The sequence below is a fragment of the Rhinopithecus bieti genome, unplaced genomic scaffold (genome assembly GCF_001698545.2).
Source record: "Rhinopithecus bieti isolate Rb0 unplaced genomic scaffold, ASM169854v2 scaffold_10654, whole genome shotgun sequence".
NCBI classification, from domain to species: domain Eukaryota; kingdom Metazoa; phylum Chordata; class Mammalia; order Primates; family Cercopithecidae; genus Rhinopithecus; species Rhinopithecus bieti.
The window spans coordinates 917,323-939,822 of NW_016806688.1; the positions used below are offsets into that span (position 1 = coordinate 917,323).

Genomic DNA, 22,500 nt, shown 5'->3' on the forward strand with positions numbered 1-22,500 from the left:
GGGCGCCCCTCCCCCAGCCTCGCTGCTGCCTGGCGGTTAGATCGCAGCCGACTGCTCTGTTAACAATGAGGGAGGCTCTGTGGGCGTGGGACCCTCCCGGCCAGGTGAGGGATATATTCTTCTGGTGTGCCTGTTTGCTTAAAGTGCGGTATTGGGGTGGGAGTTACCCGATTTTCCAGGTGTTGTGTGTCTCAGTTCCCCTTGCTAGGAAAAGGGATTCCCTTCCGCCTTGCGCTTTCCAGGTGAGGCGATGCCTCGCCCTGCTTCAGGTCTCACTGGTCAGGCTGCAGCAGCTGAGCAGCACCGATTGTCCGGCATTCCCTAGTGAGATGACCCCAGTACCTCAATTGAAAATGCAGAAATCACTGGTCTTCTGTGTCTCTCGCGCTGGGAGTTGGAGACTGGAGCTGTTCCTATTCGGCCATCTTGCTCCGCCGCACTCCCACTATCGACCTTACTAATTGAATGTAAGTCTTTCTCACTGAATGGGAAGCTCCTGGAAAAGAGAGACCTTTTCTTACATATTTTTGTGGGCTCTACAATTTATAGTATAGTCATTTGACAAGGCTTGTTGAACTTAATTTAGATTTTTTTTCTTGAATTTTTTTGTGCGGATTCTTTTAATTAAATCTACTTTGAAGTTGCTGTTGAAAGTAGGCATAACAAAAAGCTTGAAACAACAATTCTAGACTGGATAATTTACTATGTGTCAATGACTTTCATTCTTTTCTCCGTTAATTTATAGTTTGTTTATTCTTTCAGAAACATTTCTTGAGTGTTTGCTAAGTGCCAAGCACAGGCTGTTCCTAATGAAAGAGCCAGATGCCTCTTTCCTTATTTCCTGCTTTCATGGGACTTAGAATGAAGGGGAAACCGAGTAGACAGGGCTCTGTCCTCTAGCACTTCAGCCAAGCAACTTTGCATTGATCTCTTTAATCACATATAAATCTTTTAAGTAAGTTCTCATTTGTTAAGGGGGTTTTACTGAAAGATTCTGAAGCCCACTGCTATAGGCTGTGAAATTTGATAGAACTACTGTATTAGTCCATTTTCATACTGCTATGAAGAAATACCCGGGCCTGGGTAATTTGTAAAGAAAAAGAGGGTTAATGGACTCACAGTTGCACATGGCTGAGGAGGCTTCATAATCATGGCAGAAGGTGAAGGAGGAGCAAAGGCACATTTTACATGATGGCAGGCAAGAGAGCGTGTGCAGGGGAAATGCACTTTATAAAACCATCAGATCTCATGAGAACTCACTCACTATCATGAGAATAGCATGAGGATAACTGCCCCACATGATTAAATTACCTCCCACCGGGTCCCTCCCTTGACACGTGGGAATTATGGGAGCTACAATTCAAGATGAGATTTGAGTGAGGACACAGCCAAATTTTATTATTCTGCCTCTGGCCCCTCCCAAAGCTCATATTCTCATGTTTCAAAACCAATCATGGCTTCCCGACAGTCCCCCAAAGTCTTAACTCATTTCATCATTAACTCCAAGTCCACAGTCCAAAGTCTCATCTGAGACAAGACAAGTCCCTTCTGCCTATGAGTCTGCAAAATCAAAAGCAAGTTAGTTACTTCCTAGATACAATGGGGGTACAGGCATTGGTTAAATTCACCTGTTGTACTTGGGAGAAATTGGCCAAAACGAAGGTGCTATAGGCCCCATGTAAGTCAGAAATCCAATAGGGCAGTCATTAAACCTTAAAGTTCCAAAATGATCTCCTTTGACTCCATGTCTCACATCCAGGTCACATATGCAAGAGTTGGGCTCCCATGGCCTTGGGCAGCTTTGCCCTTGTGGCTTTGCAGGGTATGGCCCTCTTCCTGTTTGCTTTTATGGGCTAGCGTTGAGAGTCTGTGGCTTTTCCAGGTACACAATGGAAGCTGTCAATGGATCTACCATTCTGGGATCTGGAGGACGGTGGCCCTCTTCTCACAACTCCACTAGGCAGCACCCCACTGGGGACTCTGTGTGGGGACTCTAACCCCATGTTTTCCTTCTGCATTGCCCCCTATGAGGGCCCTGCCCCTGCAGCAAACTTGTGCCTGGATGTCCAGGCGTTTCCATACGTCCTTTGAAATCTAGGTGGAGGTTCTTAAACCTCAGTTCTTGACTTCTGTGCACCTTCAGGCTTAACACCACATGTAAGCTGCCAAGGCTTGGAGCTTACAACCCCTGAAGCTATGGGCCAAGATGTACTTTGGCCCATTTTAGTCACAGCTGGAGTGGCTGGGACACGGGACATGAAGTCCCTGTACTGCACGGTGCAGGGGGTCTTGGGCCCAGTCTATACAATCATTTTATCCTTCTAGGCCTCAGGACCTGTGATGGGAGGGGCTGCTGTGAAGGTCTCTGACATGCCCTGGAGACATTTTCCGCATTGTCTTGGCAGTTAACATTTGGCTCCTCGTTACTAATGCAAATTTCTGCAGGGGGCTTGAATTTCTCCTCAGAAAATGGGTTTTTGTTTTTTGTTGCGTTGTCAAGATGCACATTTTCTGAACTTTTATGGTCTGCTTCCCTTTTAAATGTAAGATCCAATTCCAAACCATATCTTCGTGAATACATAAACTTGAATGATTTTAATAGCACCCAAGTGTCCTCTTGAACACTTTACTGCTTAGAAATTTCTTCCACCAGATACCCTAAATCGTCTCCCTGAATTTCAAAGTTCCACAGATCTCTAGGGCAGGGGCAAAATGCTGCCAGTCTCTTTGCTAAAGCATAGCAAGAATCACCTTTGCTCCAATTTCCAGTAGTTCCTCATCTCCATCTGAGACCACCTCAGCCCGGGCTTTTTGGTTAAAACCATCAACAAGTCTCTTAAGAAGCTCCAGACTTTTTCACATCTTCCTGTTTTCTTCTGAGCCCTCCATACTGTTCCAACATCTGCCTGTTACCCAGTACCAAAGTTGCTTCCACATTTTCAGGTATCTTCATAGCCTTAACCCACTCTGCTGGTACCAATTTACTGTATTTGTCCATTTCATACTGCTACGAAGAAATACCTGAGACTGGGTAATTTAAATTAAAAAAAAAAGAGAGAGAGAGATTTAGGCTAGGCTCAGTGGCTCACGCCTATAATCCCAGCACTTTGGGAGGCCAAGGTGGGTGGATTACTTGAGGTCAGGAGTTCAAGACCAGCCTGGCCAACATGGTGAAAGCCTGTCTCTACTCAAAATGCAAATATTAGCTGGGCATGGTGGCACATGCCTGTAATCCCAGCTGCTCAGGAGGCTGAGGCAGAAGCATCACTTGAACCTGGAAGGCAGAGGTTGCAGTGAGCTGAAATTGCACTCCAGCTTGGGTGACAGAGTGAGACTCTGTCTCAATACGAACAAACAAACAAAAAAACAACAACAAAAAAGAGGTTTTATGGACTTAAGTTCCACATGGCTGGGGAGGCTTTACAATCATTGTGGAAGGCAAAAGAGGTGTAAGGGCATGTCTTACATGGTGGCAGACGAGAGCTTGTGCAGGGGAACTGTCCATTATAAAACTATCAGATCTCATGAGACTTACTCAGTCACGAGAACAGCATGGGAAAGATTTGTCCCCATGATTCAGTTACCTCCCACCAAGTCCGTCTCATAACATGTAGGAATTATGGGAGCTGCAATTCAAGATGAGATTTGGGTGGGGACACAGCCAAACCATATCAACTACTTTCTAACTTCATTTTGAAGATTATATATTTTGATGCTTATTAAATATTGATATGAATTTGAATATTAAAACTTGTGATAATGCTACTTTAACTGTAAAAAAATTATAGTCACCTAAGTTCCAATTCAATTTAAAAGTTTGTTCTCATTTTTGGATTCTACATTGTATATTTTGTGTAAGGCATGACATGCTGTCTCCAAAGTTTATATGTACCTTGCACATTGAATATCTAATGATTGTTTAAAAAATACTTCTGTTGATTATACAGGAAAGATTAAGGAAACTAATTTTTTTATTGCTCGTAATTGCTATTTAGTTTTTCATAACATTCCTCACTAATATCTCATCTTACCCTACCACCTTTATTTTGAAAATTTGATGATGACTATTGTAATCTTATTCAATAAGAATGATTCATTTTCTGGCAGTTTACTAGGGCAGTGACTTAACCTATCTCTAGCTCAATTGTGTAATAATACCTATTTTCTATTAGAGTATATGTATATAGTAATGTTTGTTGAGTATTAGTTGTATTCACAGTACCATGTTAGTTGCTTTAGCAGTAGCAAAATTTGAAGACCTGATGTTAGCCCCTTTAAAATTTATAGTATCATTGGTAACAGTTGAGCACATTTATAAAGCATTACTTGTTATGTGAAATGTCTGGATCCTCCAGGTAATTTTTTTTCCTTTGTGAACATATAACTCTTGCCATGTACCTTTATTATACTTTTAGTATTGCACTATAATTGTTTATATTTGTGATGTTTCCTCAAGGCTTTGAGCTTCTTGAGTAACGAGGTGTAAGGACCATGTTATATTCATCTTACACTCCACAGAACTTAATTACAGTACCTGGTTTATTTGTAGATGCTCATTTGAATATCTACTAAATGAATGAAAGGACATGACAACAATGCACATTTGTATGGTTCCTTTAAATATAGTGAGATTAGTAATAACTTTTTCTTGGAAAAGGTAAGTATAGGTTTGAAGGAAGAGAAGTATAGCCTACTCTAGGGAAATAAAATACCCGCAGACACGAGGAAGTTGGAATAATAGATGATCCTTGTCTTTGATAATGGCTTGAAGGAAGTATGGTTTGAAGGAAGAGAAGTATAGCGTACTCTAAGGAAATAGAATATGTGCAGATACACAGAAGTTGGAATAATAGATGATTCTTACCTTTGATAATGGCCTGACTAGAGTGTGGACGTTCTGTAATTGAAGAAGATTATTGAAAATTAAACTGAGTAATATGAGACATGTGGGTCATTGTGTTACTTGAGCTAAGGAAATCAGATTGCTGTGATAAAAATTCTTAAAGAAGTGACTTCATAATAAGGGGAAGTATGTTTATTTTGGCAGCAAAGAATAAGATAATATTATTCAGTGTTTCCCTGCCCATTTGACTGTACTCTTAAATGTTTTCTTCTGCTGGTACCTAAGAAAGCACATCAGGTTGCTCATACAGGAATACCCAAGAGATCTTCAGTGTTCTTGGGACTTCAGTTTTATCTCTGCTTATTTTATCTGTCATTTTTTTCCTCTAGTCTTCTATCTGTTATTCCTGTTTGGCATTTTACTTTTTTTTCCTTTTTACTTTGTATCCTGAGTTCTTTGTGTTTCCTTGTACTGCTTTCCTGAGTAGGGACGACAAGGATTGCTGGCAGTGTGGTATTAGATAAACTATTTAATCTCTTTGAGCCTTAGTTTGAAGTGGAGATATAACTTTTGTATACCTCAGAGTTATTGGTAGGCTTAAATGAGAATATCCGCAAACTGCTTAGCACAGTGCTTGGAACACTGTGTTTTATAAATTGTAGCTGCTTTACCCTTCTCCACCTTTCTGCCTTTATATTGGTGATTGCCAGTGCAGTACTAAAAAATACTTATTTTTTTGTAGACAGTCTTATCTCCACAGGTGAATAGGTGCTGTGTGCCTGGACCCTTCCTGTCAGGCCTATAATATTTTTCCTCATATATCTTATATTTCAGCCAAACTAAATCATTTGCTTTGCACATCTCTGCAACTGCTCTTTCATTAGGAATGCTCTTATTTCCCACCAGCAAGTCCTCGTTTTCCTTCAAAAAAAAAAAAGGCTTGAATTTCACTGTCTGTTTTTTTTCCCATCCTCAAACTGTAAGAAGTTTATGCTTTTCTGAAGTGAGACTTACCATTTTCTTTCTACCTTGTTATGTTTATTCATCTCTAACATGACTGAAATCCTTGAGGACAGGATCATGTCTTAGCAATCTTCATATCCTCTGTGGAAAGTAACAGTCTGAATTCTATGTAGTACACACTTTTTATGCTTTGCTGAGTGCATGAATATATGTCTGTCTTGGTAATTCACTGACATGGAGTATCAGTGATAAGATTAACAGAAAAATTACTGTGACGTCTGTTTTGCAGTGAAGTTGTGGTTTTTCAGACTGAGCACTGGAGTATTTGCGGAGGTGGCTTGGGCTTATTTTTATAGATAAACTAAGAAAGTGCTTTGATATATAAAATGCTACATAGGAGTACAATAGAGAGCAAGAGGATATGCAGTAGAGAAGCTGTGCTTCAGTTTTCTGAAATCCAGAGCAACTCCACTTAAATGTTTTTTACATATTGGACCTCTATGTACTACTTTATTTGAAGTTAAAGTTTGAATCAAAGGGCATGATTACAAAACGTTTGACAATCACTCTAGTAGAGCATCCCACTGTGACGGATACAGACAAAGAAAAAGAGCAATTCTGTTTTCATCGTGTTGAGTGTGAGTTCTTAGAGTTAAGGGTTCACAATATACTTTGAAGCATATAATTCAAGAAAGTGAGTATGCCTTTTCCCACAGTGGCCAGCTACTTTTTTATTACTGTCCTAATGTCTGCATAGTTTTCTTAAAATTCCAAGCATTATGATAGGAATGAAACTTTAATCTTTAAGCTCTTTGGAATGCATAACTTCTTTAGGTTGGGAGAATTTTAAAAATACACTATAGTTTAGTGTATTATGTCATTGGATTTAATAAACGTTGTATGTGTGTGATGCATGAATTTATTATTATATATTTTTTCAGTTTCAGGTGTGTCCCAAAAGTCTGTGTGTGTCTACTCCCGGACATCGCACTGATCTTTTTCAGAGGGATCCTAAAAATGTACTGATAACTGATTTCTTTGGAAGTGTACGGAAAGTGGAAATTACAACAGAGACTATTAATTTGCAACAGGGTTCAGAAATCATGGAAAGCAGGTATTCATTCATCTTAAACCGTTATTTGAATAGAAGACTAGTCTCACAATTTGTACATTTTTTTGAAACATTGTATCAAGAGGCAAAAGTTGGTGTTTGTAAGTAAAATTACATATTTATACTCGCCCTGTCTTCACTTTATGTAGGCTGTATACTTTTCAGATTTATAGGCAAAAACTGTCAATATTAGTGGAAACTAAGATCATCATTAGGATTATGTTGGAACTCCAAAATACAATCTTGCTAATAGTTCAATTTGAGACTTGCCACAAAGGCCTAAAACTTTTCCCATAACTGGCTATCCCAGAGCCATAATTTTCTGTTAGGCCTCCTGGTAACATTAGGGAAAGGAATGAGAAGTGTAAACCAGGTACTGCCTTGGGGAGTAAATTGTATGTGAGTGAGTACGGACATTTGTAAGAGAGAGGAAGTTGAGAGACATTGGTTCACTTTGGGTATGTGAATTTTAGAAATACTTATAATTTGTTTTATTTTCTCTTTAATCATTTTTAAAGGTAAAATACTTTATTAGAAATAAATAATGGGTCAGCCAATAGCTAGTTTCTTTAAATATATAATGGCATATGTTGTTAACCATGAAACTTTGTTATTTGTGATTATCTGTTGCTATCTATTAGAAAGTCACACTACAGGGAACTTTTGGATTGAAAATGACAATATATACAATTATAACAATTTTGAAAATTTTGAAATTTGTAATTGAGCTTATGAATGTTGTAGGAACAAATTCAAACACTGGCACAAGATGCTTTTCTTTGATTCTAGTTACAGTAGTTTCTTTTTTTATTGATATATAATATTTGTACATATTTTTGGGGCACATGTGATATTTTGATACATGTGTACAGTGTTTAATGATTAAATCAGGGTAACTGGGATATCCATCACCTCAGACATTTGTCTTTTCTTTGTGTTGGGTATATTACTATTTTTTTCTAGATATTTTGAAATATGCAATAAATAGTTAACAATAATTTCTCTACTATACTATCAAATACTATAACTTGTATCTTCTATCTAACTGTATTTTTATGCTCCTTAACCACCTTCTCTTCATTCTCCTCCCAAACATTTTCCCTACCCAGCCTCTGGTCTACCCTCTACCTCCTTGACATCCACTTGTTTTGCTCCCACATGTGAATGAGAATATGTGATGTTTGTCTTTCTGTGCCTGGCATATTTCACTTAACAATAACTTTCAGTTCCATCCATGTTGTTACAAATAACAAGATTTCACTCTTTTTTATAGCTGAATAACATTTTATTGTGTTATTTTATACGTTTTCCTTTTCTATTCATCTGTTGATGGGCACATCTTGATTCCATATCTTGACTATTGTGAATACTGCTGCAATAGACATGGGAGTGCAGATAACTCTTCAGTATACTGATCCTTTCTTCTGAATATGTAGCTAGATGTGGGATTGCTGGATCATACGGTAGTTTTCTTTTTAATTTTTTGAGCAACCTCTACTGTTTTCTATGATGACTGTACTATTTTGCATTCCCACCAACAGTGTATGAGTGTTCCCTTTCTCCACATCCTTGCCAGCATTTGTTATTTTTTGGTCTTTTTTATAAGCTAAGTGAGGTGAGATGATGTCTCGTAGTTTTGATTTGCATTTCTTTGATGATTAGTGATTTTGAGCATTTTTTCATATACCTGTTGTCTTCTTTTGTGAAATGTCTATTCAGATCATTTGCCAATTTTATAATTAGATTATTATTATTATTATTTGCTATTGGGTTGCTTCAAATTCCTTATGTATTCTGGTTATTAATTGCTTGTCAGATGAATTGCAAATATTTTCTCTCATTCTGTACGTTGTCTCTTCACTTTGAACATTGTTTCCTTTGCTATGCAGAAGCTTTTTAGCATGATGTAATTTCATTTATCTATTTTTGCTTTTGTTGCCTATGACTTTTGAGGTTTTACCTAAAAAATTTCTGCCCAGAATAATGTCCTAGAATGTTTCCCCAGTGTTTCCTTTTAATAGTTTCACAGTTTCAGGTCTTAGATTTAAGTCTTTAATCCATTTTGATTTGATTTTGGGATATGGTGAAAGATGGGGATCTAGTTTCATTCTTCTGCATATGGATATCCAGTTTTCCCAGCACGATTATTAAAGAGTGTCCTTTCCCAATGTGTATTCTTGGCACCTTTGTTGGAAATGAGTTGACTGTAAGTGCTTGGATTTATTTCTGAGTTTTCTATTTGTTCCATTGGTCTGTGTGTCTGTTTTTAATCCCTGTACCTTGCTGTTTTGATTACTGTAGCTATGTAGTATAATTTGAAATCAAATAGTGTGATGCTTCCAGCTTTGTTCTTCTTGCTCAGGGTTGCTTTTGCTATTCTGGGTCTCTTGTGGTTCCATAGAAATTTTAGGGTTGATTTTTCTATTTATATGAAAAGTGCCATGGGAATTTTGATAGAGATTGCATATGTATAGATCAACAAATATACTTCTTTGGGTAGTATGGCCATTTTAACAACGTTATTTTATGCAGTCCATGAGCATGGGATGTCTTTCCATTTTTTGTGTCTTCTTCAATTTATTTCATCAGCTTTGTGTAGGTTTTCCTGTAGAGATGTTTCACTTTGGTAAAATTTACTCCTAGATTATTTTTTTCTTTGGTAGGTATTGTAAGTGAGATTGCTTTCTTGATGGCTTTTTCAGATTGATAACTGTTGGATAAAAATGCGACTAATTTCTCTATGTTGGTTTTATATCCTGAAACTTTACTGAATTTGTTTATCAGTTCTAAAAATTTTTTGGTGGACTCTCTAGGTTTTTTTAAGTGTAAGATCATGTTGTCTACACACAAAGATAATTTGACTTCTTCCTTTCCAATCTGGACACCCTTTATTTCTTTCTCTTGCCTAATTGCTCTGGCTCGGACTTCCAGTACTATGTTGGATAGAAGTGATGAGCGTGAACATTCTTACCTTGTTCTAGATCTTAGTGGAAAGTCTTTCAGTTGTTCCCCATTAAGTATGATATTAGCTGTGGGTTTGTTATGTATGGCCTTTATCATGTTGATGTATGTCCTTTTAATCCAGTTTGTTGAGAGTTTTTATCATGAAGGGATGCTGAATTTTATTGAATGCTTTTTCAACATCTATTGAAATTATCATATGGATTTTGTCCTTGATTCTGTTGATCATGTATCTTGTTTATTGATTTGCATGTATTGAACCATTATTGCATATCTGGGATGAATCCCACTTGATCATGATGGAATGGTCTTTTTTTTTAATGTGTTGTGGAATTCGGTTTGCTAATATTTTGTGGAGGATTTCTGCATTTATGTTCATCAGAGATATTGGCCTTTAGATTTTTTATGTGTGTGTGTTGTGTTCTTGTCTGGTTTTGTTATCAGGGTAATGCTAGCCTCATAGATGAGTTTGGAAGTATTCCCTCCTTCAATTTTTTGAAATAGTTTGAGTAGACTTGGTATTAGTTCTTTAAATGTTTGGCAGAATTCAGTAGTAAATCCATCAGGTCCTGAGCTTTTCTTTGATGGGAGATTCTTTACTACTGCTTTGATCTTGTTACTCATTATTGGTCTGATTAGATTTTCTATTTCTTTCTGGTTCAATGATGGTAGGTTGTATGTGTCCAGGATTTCATATGTTTCTTCTAGATTTTCCAAATTTTTCGGCATGTGCTTGTTCACAATATTGTCAAATGAGCTTTTGTATTTCTGTGGTATCAGTTGAAATGTTTTCTTTTTTATCTCTATTTATTTGGGCTCTTAATCTTTTTTCTTAGTCTAACTACTGGTTTGTCAATTTTATCTTTTCAAAAAACCAACAGTTTGCTTTGTTGATCTTTTATATATTTTTTAGTCTCAATTTCTTTTTCTTTCTGTCTGTCTGTCTGTCTGTCTTAGATTGGGTCTTGCTCTGTCGCTCAGCCTAGTCTGGAACTCCTGGGCTCAAGCGATCCTTTTGCCTCAGCCTCCCACAAAACTGGGACTAGAGACATGCACCACCACAGCAGACTAATTTGTTTTTATTTTTTGTAGAGATAGTATGTTGCCTAGGCTGATCTCGAACTCCTGGGCTCAAACGATCCTCCCACCTTGGCCTCCCAAAGTGCTGGGGTTACAAGTGTAAGCCACTGCACCCGGTCTGATCCTTATTTCTTTCTTCTACTAATTTTGGATTTGTTTTGCTCTTGATTTTTGAGTTCTTTAAGATGCATAGTTAGGTTGTTTATTTGAAATCTTTCTCTTTTCTGTAGACGTTTATTGCTATAAACTTTCCTTTTAATACTACTTTTGCTGTATCCCATATTCTGATATGTTGTGTTTGTATTTTCATTTGTTTCCAGAAATTTTTAAAGTTTCTTCTTCATTTCTCCATTGACCCATTTGTTATTCGGGAGAATGTTATTTCCATGTATTTGTATACTTTTCCAAAGGTCCTCTTGTTACTGACTTTTAGGTTATTTTTTATAGTCAGAAAAAGATACTTGAAATGATTTCAGCTTTTTTGAATTTGTTGAGATTTGTTTTGTGACCTAACATATGTTCTATCCAGGATAATGTTTTATGTGCTGATGAGGAAAATGTATAATATGCAGCAGTTGACTGAAATGTTCTGTAAATGTCTATTAGGTCCATTTGGTCTAGAGTATAGACTCCATTATCTCTGTAGATTTTCTGCTTGGATGATCTGTCTGTTGTTGAAAGTGGGGTGTTGAAGTGCTATACTATTATTGTATTACAGTTTGCCTCTTCCTTTAGATCTAATCATATTTGCTTTATATTTGGGTAATACTGCAATGGGTATATACATATTTACTATTATTATATTCTCTTGCTAAATTGACTCCTTTGTCATTGTATGATGACCTTCTTTGTTTCTTTTTATGGTTTTTGACTTAAAGTCTGTTTTATCTGATATAAGCATTGCTACTCATGCTCATGTTTGGTTTTCATTTACATAAATATCTTTTTCCATTTGTTCATTTTTTGTCTGTATCTTTATAGGCAAAGTGAGTTTCTTGTAGGCAACATATAGGTGGGTCTTGTTTTTTAATCCAGTTAGTCATGTCTTTTAATTATGATGTCTTTTAATAGAATTTAGTCAATTTGTATTCGGTATTATTATTGATAGGTAAGGGCTTACTGTAGCCATTTTAAAATTTGTTTTCTAGTTATTTTATAAGTTCTCTCTTCCTTTTTTTCTGTTTTCCTTTGTGGTTAAATGATTTTCCCTGATAGTATGTTTTAATTCATTGCTTTTTGCTTTTAGTGTGTCTGTTATAGGTTTTTGCTTTGTGGTTACCATTAGGTTCATTAAAAATCCTATAGTTATAATAAGTTATTTAAAACTGATATGGCCGGGCGTGGTGGCTCATGCCTGTAATCCCAGCACTTTGGGACGTCAAGGTGGGCGGATCACTAGGTCAGGAGATCAAGACCATTATGGCCAACATGGTAAAACCTGTCTTTACTAAAAATACAAAAAAATTAACTGGGCATGGCAGTGCGCCCCTGGAGTCCCAGCTACTCAAGAGAGTGAGGCAGGATAATTGCTTGAACCCGAGAGGCAGGGGCTGCAGTAAGCCAAGATTGCGCCACTGCACTCCAGCCTGGTGACAGAGTGAGACTCCATCTCAAAAAAAAAAACAAAAAAACAAAAACTGATACTAACATGACTTCAATCACCAAAAAAGAGATAAGAAACAAACAAACAAACTGAAACCTGTAGATATTAACTCCCTTTCCCCCCACATTTTGAATTTTTCATGTCACAATGTGCATTTTTTTATACTGCCTATCTTGACAAATTGTTTTGTTATATGTTCTGGAAGAATGGAATTTTGGCTCTTAAATTATTTGTATGTATTAGCTCAGTAGCAAAAATTGTCATTGCTGAAGATTGTTGTTTTTAATCAAGGAGAAAATTACTTTAAATATCACAGCCAGATACCAAGCACTGTTGAATTAGAGCACCCTCTAGTGTTTATAAATAAATTTTATTTACAATGTTGCTATTTATCAGATGGCTTCATAATTACTGGTGTACTTTATTCAGTTAATTTATGAGAATCAGGCTCCCAGTGGTTCAGGAATTTTTACATAGATGCTACAGATATTATCTCATTGTATGTACGTGCTATTTGCATACAAATATGAATGGCAATCCGAAGTTTATTTAGAGTTAAGTATATAATGAGAGATCAGATATCATAAAAAAACAGTTTTATTAAGGAAATTATAGTCTGGAGTATATATGTATTTCTTAAAATCTTAGGTTAAATTAGCAATACAGTGTTATTAAAATTGACAATTAGAGCTGGGCGCGGTGGCTCACGCCTGTAATTCTAGCACAGTGGGAGGCCGAGACGGGCGGATCACGAGGTTAGGAGATGGAGACCATCCTGGCTAACAAGGTGAAACCCCGTCTCTACTAAAAATACAAAAAAAATTAGCTGGGCGTGGTGGCGGGCGCTTGTAGTCCCAGCTACTCGGCAGGCTGAGGCAGGAGAATGGTGTGAACCCAGGAAGCGGAGCTTGCAGTGAGCCGAGATTGCCACTGCACTCCAGCCTGTGCGACAGAGTGAGACTCCGCACCAAAAAAAATAAATACATAAATAAATAAATAATAAAATAAAATTGACAATTAGAAATACTTTCTACACATATTAGGGAAACAATGGAGTCTATTAGTTCAGTTATTCATATTTTATATTTTGCTAGTACACTAGAATAAAATCAGATATGATGGAGAACTTTAGTACATTAAACTGATTGGGAGTACCTATATACAATAAGAATTGTTTTTATATGTCTTCTGAAACTTAGACATGTTAAGATAAAGTTATATAGTAACAACACCTTGTTTCTGCCTATGTCTTACTAGTTGTGTTGTAATTTATTTGCAAGAGCAGATGAAGTAAAATAAGGACTGATTGTAATAAGCTTTGCTTAGGTAACTTGATTTTAAACAGCTTCATCGTAGTATACATAGGTTGGCTTCGGATAATTATGCAGACAGATAAACGGTCTTCCTATTCAAAGAGTTGGGTTTTTTAGAATCTGGTGGTAATTCTGTGTTAGCAAACCTTTTACTCAGTTTGCCAGTTTTGTATCTTTTCTGTGTTAGGAAGATATCCTCCAGGTTGTGACTGTAAAAATATTGCACATTTTAGTGTTACCAAATTTGTAAAAGTCTTAATTCTATAGAATTACCTAAGGAAAAACAGAACCTAAGACATTATGAACTCTAAACACTCACCTTTTATCTTAGTGGGTTAGAAGAAACTTAGTTAGTCTGAATTTTTCTCCCCTCCCCTCCCCTTCCCTTCCCTCCCTTCCCCTCCCCTTCCTTTCCCTCCTTTCCCCTCCTGATATGGTTTGGTTCTGTGTCCCCACCCAAATCTCGAATTTTATTTCCATAATTCCCATGTGTTGTGGGAGGGACCCGGTGGGAGATAATTGAATCATGGGAGTGGTTTCCCCCATACTGTTCTCATGGTAGTGAATAAGTCCCACGAGATCTGATGATTTTATAAGGGGCTTCTGCTTTCACTCCCCTCTCATTCTGTCTTACTGCCACCATGTAAGAAGCACCTTTTGCCTTCTGCCATGATTGTGAGGCCTCTCCAGCTATGTGGAACTGTGAGTCCGTTAAACCTATTTTTCTTCCCAGTCTCGAGTATGTCTTTATTAGCAGTGTGAAAACAGACGAATACACCTCCCCTCCCTTCCTCCCTGTCTTTCCCTTCTTTCCCTCACCTTCTCTCACAGGATCTTTCTCTCTTGCCTATGCAGAGTCATAGCTCACTGTACCCTTGAACTTTCAGGCTTAGGTGATCATCCCACCTCAGCCTCACAAGCAGCTGGGACTACAAGCTCATGCTGCCATGCCTGGCTAATATTTCTTTTCCTTTTTTTTTTTTTTTAAGACAGAGTCTCGCTGTATCGCCCAGGCTGGAGTGCAGTGGCACAATCTTGGCTCACTGCAACCTCTGCCTCCCGGGTTCTAGCAATTCTCCTGCCTTAGCCTCCTAAGTAGCTGGGACTACAGGTGCATGCTACCATGCCAGGCTAATTTTTTGTATTTTAGTAGAGACGGAGTTTCACCATGTTGCCCAGACTGGCCTCGAACTCCTGAGCTCAGGCAATCCACCTGCCTCTGCCTCCCAAAGTGCTGGGATTACAAGTGTGAGCCACCTCGCCAGGCCTCTTGTACTTTTTTTTGTAGAGACAGGGTCTTGCTGTGTTACCCAGGCTGATCTAAAACTCCTGGCCTCAGGCAGTCCTCCTGTTTGGGTCTCCCAAAGCACTGGGATTACAGGCATGAGCTATGGCGCCAAGCCTCATTTTCTTGGTGATGTCTTTTGAAGGGTAGAAATTTTAGTGTTGGTGAAATTCACTTATTTTTTCTTTATGCTTAGTACCTATTATGCAAGCAGTCTTTGCTTAACTAGGGTCATTAGGATTTTCTTGTTTTCTTCTAGAAGTTTTATAGTTTTAGCTTTTATGTGTAGGTCTGTGATCCATTTTGAATTAATTTTTGAGTATTGTGTGAGGTAGGGGTTAAGGTTCAGGTTTTTTCCATATGGACTTCCAAATATTCCAGTAACATTTGTTGAAAAAATTGCAGATGGTACCCAAGTTACTTACAGTGGTTTGACTTATCATTTTTGACTTCATAATGGGCTTATCATGGTATTAAATTCATTTTTAATTTACAGTATTTTTTATTTACAATGAGTTTATTGGGACATAACTCCTCCATAAGTTGAGCAGCATCTGTATTTATTCCTCATTGAATTGTGTTGATCCCTTTGTCAAAAAAATCATGTTTTTGGGGTCTATTTCTGGACTTTATTTTGTTGCATTGAAATATTTCTATCTTTATACCAGTATTACATTCTTGATGATTGTAGTTTTATAGAAACTCCTGAAATTTTGTAAGTCTTCCAGATTTATTTTTTCATTTTCAAGGTTGTTTTCAGTGTTCTAGGTTCTTTGGATTTTCATATAAGTTTATGAATCAGCTTGTAGGTTTCTTAAAGTAAAAAAATTAAAAGAATAAAAGCCTACTGGGGTTTTGATTGGGATTGAATTAACTTTATATTGGGCTGTGTCACAGCTTAACTATATTGAGTCCCCACCATCCATGAGCATATCGCTACAGTTATTTAGATCTCATGTAATTTCTCCATATTGTTTTATTGTAGATATTTCCTACACATTTTATTAAATTTATTCCTAAATATTTTGTATGTTATTTTTTAAAAATTACATTTGTTTGTTGCTCAAATGCAGAAGTATTACAGTTGATTTTATATTGACTTTTTCTGAGATCTTATTGATTTGGGGTCAACCCAATTCCAATCAAAACCCCAGCAGACTTTTTATTTTTTTATTTTCTATAGAGATTGACAAGCTGATTCCAAAATTTATATGGAAATGTAAAGGACCTACTATAGTATATATTATATTATTGGACATATGGATTCTAGTCTATTTATATTTTCTAGGAAATTAAAAGTTAAATTTCCATATTCAATAGTAACATCTCTTTGAGATTCGGGTAAAATTGATTGTGAAGAATATGAAACTGTGATCACATGATTTGCTTAAAATTTCTCATAGTAAATTGATACGATTATAAAACTTTATGAACCAAAAATTCACCAAAATGGCTCAAGTAACAGTTGACAGGATTTCTCCCTGTCTACATCTTACTATATTTTTCAAAGTGATTAATTTACTCATCAGTATAATTCCTCATTATCTTAGCATTTTATTTTGTCATTTATTTTATATTGTTATTTACAGCTGTTTGTCACTTCAGTTATTCAAAAGTTCATTAAAATGAAATTTCAGAAGTTAGATGTGATTCGTTTGATTTATGAAGGTACCAAAACATAATTAAATTACTCATTTTGTCATTTTGCATACATATAAAGTTCTTATTGTTATAGTTTCAAAGTAGATTGGTCATACCATGGGTAGTTTTTTGTTTTTGTTTTTTAGCAGTTTATTTCACTGTCCTATCTGTAATTAACAAAAACATCAATTGAGTTGCTTTATGACTTTTAACAAATCAGTATATATAAATAGTATAGCACAGCATAGTATCGTATCCCTTTGTGTTAATACAACATCTCTAAATATAAATTGGCAAATATGTTTACTAGGGGTAGTAGTTTCCAACTAATGTTCATTAATATTTTTAAGTATGTCAAAGCAAAGTTAATTTTAATTTAAACACTAAATGCATGGCACCTAAAATTTTTAATTGTATAAAGTCTATAAATCATATGATATTTATAAAACAATTAGAGGCAAATCCATTTGGATTTTGGAGGATAAAGTTCTATATCGTATGGAAAATAAATTATGTGACCTTTAAGGTTTCTTTTAGTTCTTTGATTTATGTCTTTTTGATTTATGTGACTCTTCCGATCTTTGCACTAATTGTAATATTATTGTTCCGCTCCACTAAATGAAATCTTACCATTCTAAATGAGTTAACAAACTTACTTATTGTCTACTATCTGACATTATAGGGGATATTACAGTATAATAATAAAAGCAAAGTCGTTGGAATCAATAAGCTCCTAAGTTCAGATCCTCTGCCATTCACTAGCTGTGCAGCCTTGGGCAAACTATGGGACCTCTTCTGTTCTCAGTTTCTGCATCTGTAAAATGAGAATAATAACTCTACCTCATATAGTTATTAAAGTAATTTTTATTTTGCTTAGAAAGCACTTAATTCTATGCCTCAAATATAGTGAAGCACTAAGTGTTAAATATTATTGAGAGCACTTACCTCACACACTGATAAAAATTAATGATTGCTAGAATTCTATTTAAACTGCATTTTAGCCATTTAGCTGATTATCAGTTCTGGTTTCAGTGATATAAACTGGTTATTTCATATTTGGAGGATTCTCATTTATAGAAATACTATACAGAATTGGGAAATTGTGTTGTACCAGAAGATGGCAGTAGTATCATATATTTGTACATAGGGAACTGTCTTAATTTTTTTAAATGCTGGAGATCAAGGTAGCTTATGCCTTCAAATAAATTATGATAGTTATTTCTTCAGGCAACTGGTAGAGAAAAATAATTTTGATACTGAATTGTCAGTTCGTAAAGGATGGTAAAAATTTCTCTCTATGTGTAAGTTGTTTTGCTTTAAAAAACCTAACAATATGTAATTTTATCTATGAAATAGGTAAATCTATCAGATACTTGTGACATATTTTTAGATATTAGTTTCCATGTTATTAAATACTTGACCAAGAAATTGAAGGGTCAAAAAGAGTTAAGGGGTGTTTGTGTATGAGGATTATTTATTACTAATTAGTAATAAGGCAATCTTTATTTCTAGCTTGTCATTGGGGAAAATGGAGTCCATTTTAAAAACTGATTTATATAATAACACTTTAGGAATGTAGCTGTTAGGTAAAACAAGAGGGAAAAGACATTTACATTAATGTATAAATCTGTAATCCCATTTCAGAAATGTCAATTTTTGTTGAAATAAGGGTATGCCTTGCTACCTGGGTTTCAAATATTCTACAAGTGAAGTATGGCCAAATTGCCCTCTCCTCGTGCTAGAAGAAACTTTCAAGGCAACATGATCTAGTAGAAAGAGCACGGAGCTGAATGCACTTGCATTCAAATTTTGCTTTTTTTTGGGTACCAGATATGGTTTGACTCTGTGTCCCCACTCAAATCTCATCTGGAATTGTAATCCCCATGTGTTGAGAGAAGGAGGGAGGTGATTGGGTCATGGGTGTCATTTCCCCCATGCTATTCTTGTGGTAGTGAGTGGGTTCTTATAAGATCTGATGGTTTTATAAGTGTCTGGCCTTTCCTCTGCTTGCACTTCTCTCTCCTGCCACCATATTTATTTGGTGTATTATAGTTCTGTTTCTATAGCTTGATTTGTGTTTTTATCAGCCATGCCATCTATACCCCATTCTGACAGGAATTATTATTAGCCTGGCTTTCCCATACTTACCTGTGTAGCTGACTTAAAAAAACAAAACAGAAAACAACTCAATTTCAGGATTTATGCTTATTTCTTTATGCTTTTATCTTACTAGTGTTAATTCAGTATTATAGCCTATTAGTCTTTTTTAATACTCATTCTGACATTGCAATATTAGTGTTGAACTATTTATGGGTTTTATTGTGGGGGAAAAAATGGACCTGGTAAATGATATGGAACTCAGGTCTTTGCTCATGATATCCTTTATGTTGGATACCCATTTTGGGGCACAGCTGTTAACTTTATTAGAAAACTGATTTCTCAGGGCTTAATCGAAAAATCAAAATTTCATGATGAAAATTTTTTGAATAATGCGAAAGTAGACCTAAAAGGCAAAGTAAGATTATTTATGTGAGTTTTATGAAATTGATATAGTAAATATTGTTTAAAGCATGTTTTTCTACAGATGTTATAGATAAATTACTATCAAGTAACTAAACATTTTCATTTTGAAATTATTTTTCTCAAAAAATAAAGGAAAATCAGGGGACTTACCAACATTGACGAGCTGTATTAAGCTCCATCTTTCTCTGCTTTAAATGCATTCATTATATACATAGTTCATGTTATACTCAGAGATATTCCAGACTTCCAGGGCGAGATGGTGGGCGCCTGTAGTCCCAGCTACTTGGGAGGCTGAGGCGAGAGAATGGCGTAAACCCGGGAGGCGGAGCTTGCAGTGAGCTGAGATTCGGCCACTGCACTCCAGCCCGGGCGACAGAGCGAGACTCCGTCTCAAAAAAAAAAAAAAAAAAATTGCATGTTTTATAGCAATCTTTGGTACTTTTCCTTTAACGTACTGAAACAGGTGATAATGAACTATACGGTGCGACATAAAGTTGTAACTACTGTAATTGCTGTGCATAAGCAAGATATTTAAAACATATCTAACTTATGCGTTAAAAAAAGTGATGTTCACAATAGTTTCTCTTTTGCATGTAAAAATACTGTGATACGTATCTTCTAAATCATAGAAAATGATTAAAATATATCTTGTATGATTTTAGTGTCAAATGTAGGTTTTTTGTTTGGTTTTTGTTTTTATGTTGTTTCTTTGAAAATTAGATACAGTAAAACCTTGACTATCCAAAAATTAGGTAACTTCTGGTAATAAAAGAATACATGATGTTCCCATGAGTTAACACTGACTATGAAAAAACAATTTCTTAGGTATTGTATTAGGTTGTTCTTGCACTGCTATAAAGAAATACCTGAGACTGGGTAATTGGCTGATTGTTCTGCAGTCCGTACAGGAAGCATAGGGGTATCTGCTTTTGGGGAGGCATCAGGAAGCTTCCAATTATGGTAGAAGGCAAATGGGGAACAGGCACATCATATGGTGAGAACAGGAGCGAGGACAGGAGCAAGTTTAAGTGAGCGGGGGCAGGGGGGTTGGGGGAGAGTGAGAGTAAGAGACATGGAGGAAGGAAGGGGAGGGTTTGGGAAAGAGTGCAAGAGAGAAAGCAAGAGAGTGAGTGTGAGCACACACTGGGGGAGGTGCCACACACTTTGAAATGACCAGATCTTGCGAGAACTTACTCACTGTGGTGAAGACAGCACCACGCCATGAGGGATCTGCCCCCATGACCCAAACACCTTCCATCAGGCCCCACCTCCGGCATTGGGGATTACAGTTCAACCTGATATTTGAGCAGGGACAAATTTCTAAACTATATCAGATATAAAAATACAGTTTGACTTCCGTAGCCTTGGCATCATAGTTTCACATTTCATTAGAAGGAAACATTTCTCAATAAAAGAACACCTTGTAATATTAGAATGAGATACAACATTTCACTTTCTCAGAACAAGAAATTAATGTAAATCAGTTTAGAGAGATGGTTTGAAGTTAATAATAAAGAATAATCAATTGAATTCACTTTTGTAATGTTGCTGACTGGGTTTTTCTGAAAATTCTGTTACAAAATACCTAGATGCTCTATAAATCATATTTTAAAATATCTTTTAAATACTTAGCTGAGCTGCCAAGAAAGTAAGTGTGTAGAGACAAACAACATTTGATGAATAGTATTGCTGGCTTCTTCCAGATTGAAGCAGAGCTGGTGGCACCCCCTCATTCAGTGGTAAGGACTACATGGGTTCCACTTCCTACAGTGTTTCTAGATAGTAACAGCTGGTATTCTAAACATGCAGCTTCCCTGAACAGTTGGCAGCAAGCTCAGACTCTGTCTCCTTTTGCAAGGACGGTATAGATTTACTTTAAAAATAGGGAGTATCAATGGGAGCTCTTTCTTGCTTTAGGGCTCTCATGGGATTTAGGGTTGTAATTTCCTTCTTGGTCCAACCCATGGTGTTTCCAGCTGCACCTTCATCTAAAGACGCCTTTACAGGGGACTGTGTGCCTTATCCTGTTGGCCTTTTTATCTAGGAGCAGAAAGTATTTGCAGGAGGCTATTGCTGAACAGTGGCTTGCAACAGACGAAGATCCACTTTGCTCAACAGTAGGGAAATCTCTTGGGAAAAAAACACATAGAGACTAAAACCCAAGTGCTGAATGAATGTGGAAGGCAGGACTGCCTAAGTGATATGTACTAATATAGAAACCTAGTGTTTTCATTAGAATGGCTTTGTGTGATGGTTAGGACAAAACACTGTGGTTCCATTTGTTGACAGTTGAGCTTAAGACCTCTGCATAAAACCGTTAACTTCTCATTACCCTCAATCAGAGAGTGGGCTGGAATAAAATCTAATGGTCTGAGAGGAAGAAAATGAGGACATTTCTCTTGCCTTGGCTAGAGATGTGGGGGTAAAAGAGGTTTACCTGGGAATATGTAATCAGTCATATTCTAATGTGATTTAACATGGTTAACCTTCTTGGCCCAAGAAATTTAAAGTGGAGCAATTCAGTTGAAGTGATACTAGATTGATAGCAACCCAAAGCAAGACAGAAGCAAACTCAAATTCGATTTGGGAATCATTCTCAATTGAGGTTCCTCAGGATCCTCACAGATTAAGGTGTTCATGTACTTAAATGACAGACAATTTGAGAAAGCAAGCTAATCCCGTAAGAGTATTAGTTTTCTATTGCTGTATAAGAAGCTACGACAAACTCAGCAATGCAAGACAACACCCATGTATTATCTCACAGTATCTGTAGGCTGCAAGTGTGTGTACAGGCTAGCTGGGTCCTTTGCCTGAAGTCTCACAGGCCGAAAAAGACCACCTGATACCGTGGTCTCATCTTAGACTTGGCGTCCTCTTCCAAGCTCACTCATTGTTGACAAAATTCAGTTCCTTGCACATGCAGGGCTAAAATCCTGATTTTCTTATGAGTATTAACCAAACAATATCCATAGCTCCTATAAGTTGTCTTAGGTCCTTGCCTCATAGCCCCTCCAAAGGCAGTTCACAGTATGGCCATTTGTGTCTTCAAAGCCTGCAGTAGAGTCTCTCCTATTTTGAATCTGTCTAACTTTAGGATGGGCATGGTCTCTTTTAATGGTTTGCCTGGTTAGGTCAGGCCCACTCAGGACAGACTCCTTCTGATTAACTAAATGTGAA

The 22,500-nt window shown here is 36.7% G+C and overlaps 1 protein-coding gene across 2 annotated transcripts in view; it reads left to right on the forward strand.

Moving 5' to 3' along the window:
* PIGK (phosphatidylinositol glycan anchor biosynthesis class K) overlaps window positions 1–22,500 on the forward strand; it is a 143,097-nt gene that overhangs the window by 58,518 nt on the left and 62,079 nt on the right. For both annotated transcript variants that reach the window (XM_017877406.1, XM_017877405.1), the window contains exon 9: window positions 6,748–6,920. In XM_017877406.1, the coding sequence (XP_017732895.1) occupies window positions 6,748–6,920 (173 nt within the window). The remainder of the gene's footprint in view (window positions 1–6,747; window positions 6,921–22,500) is intronic.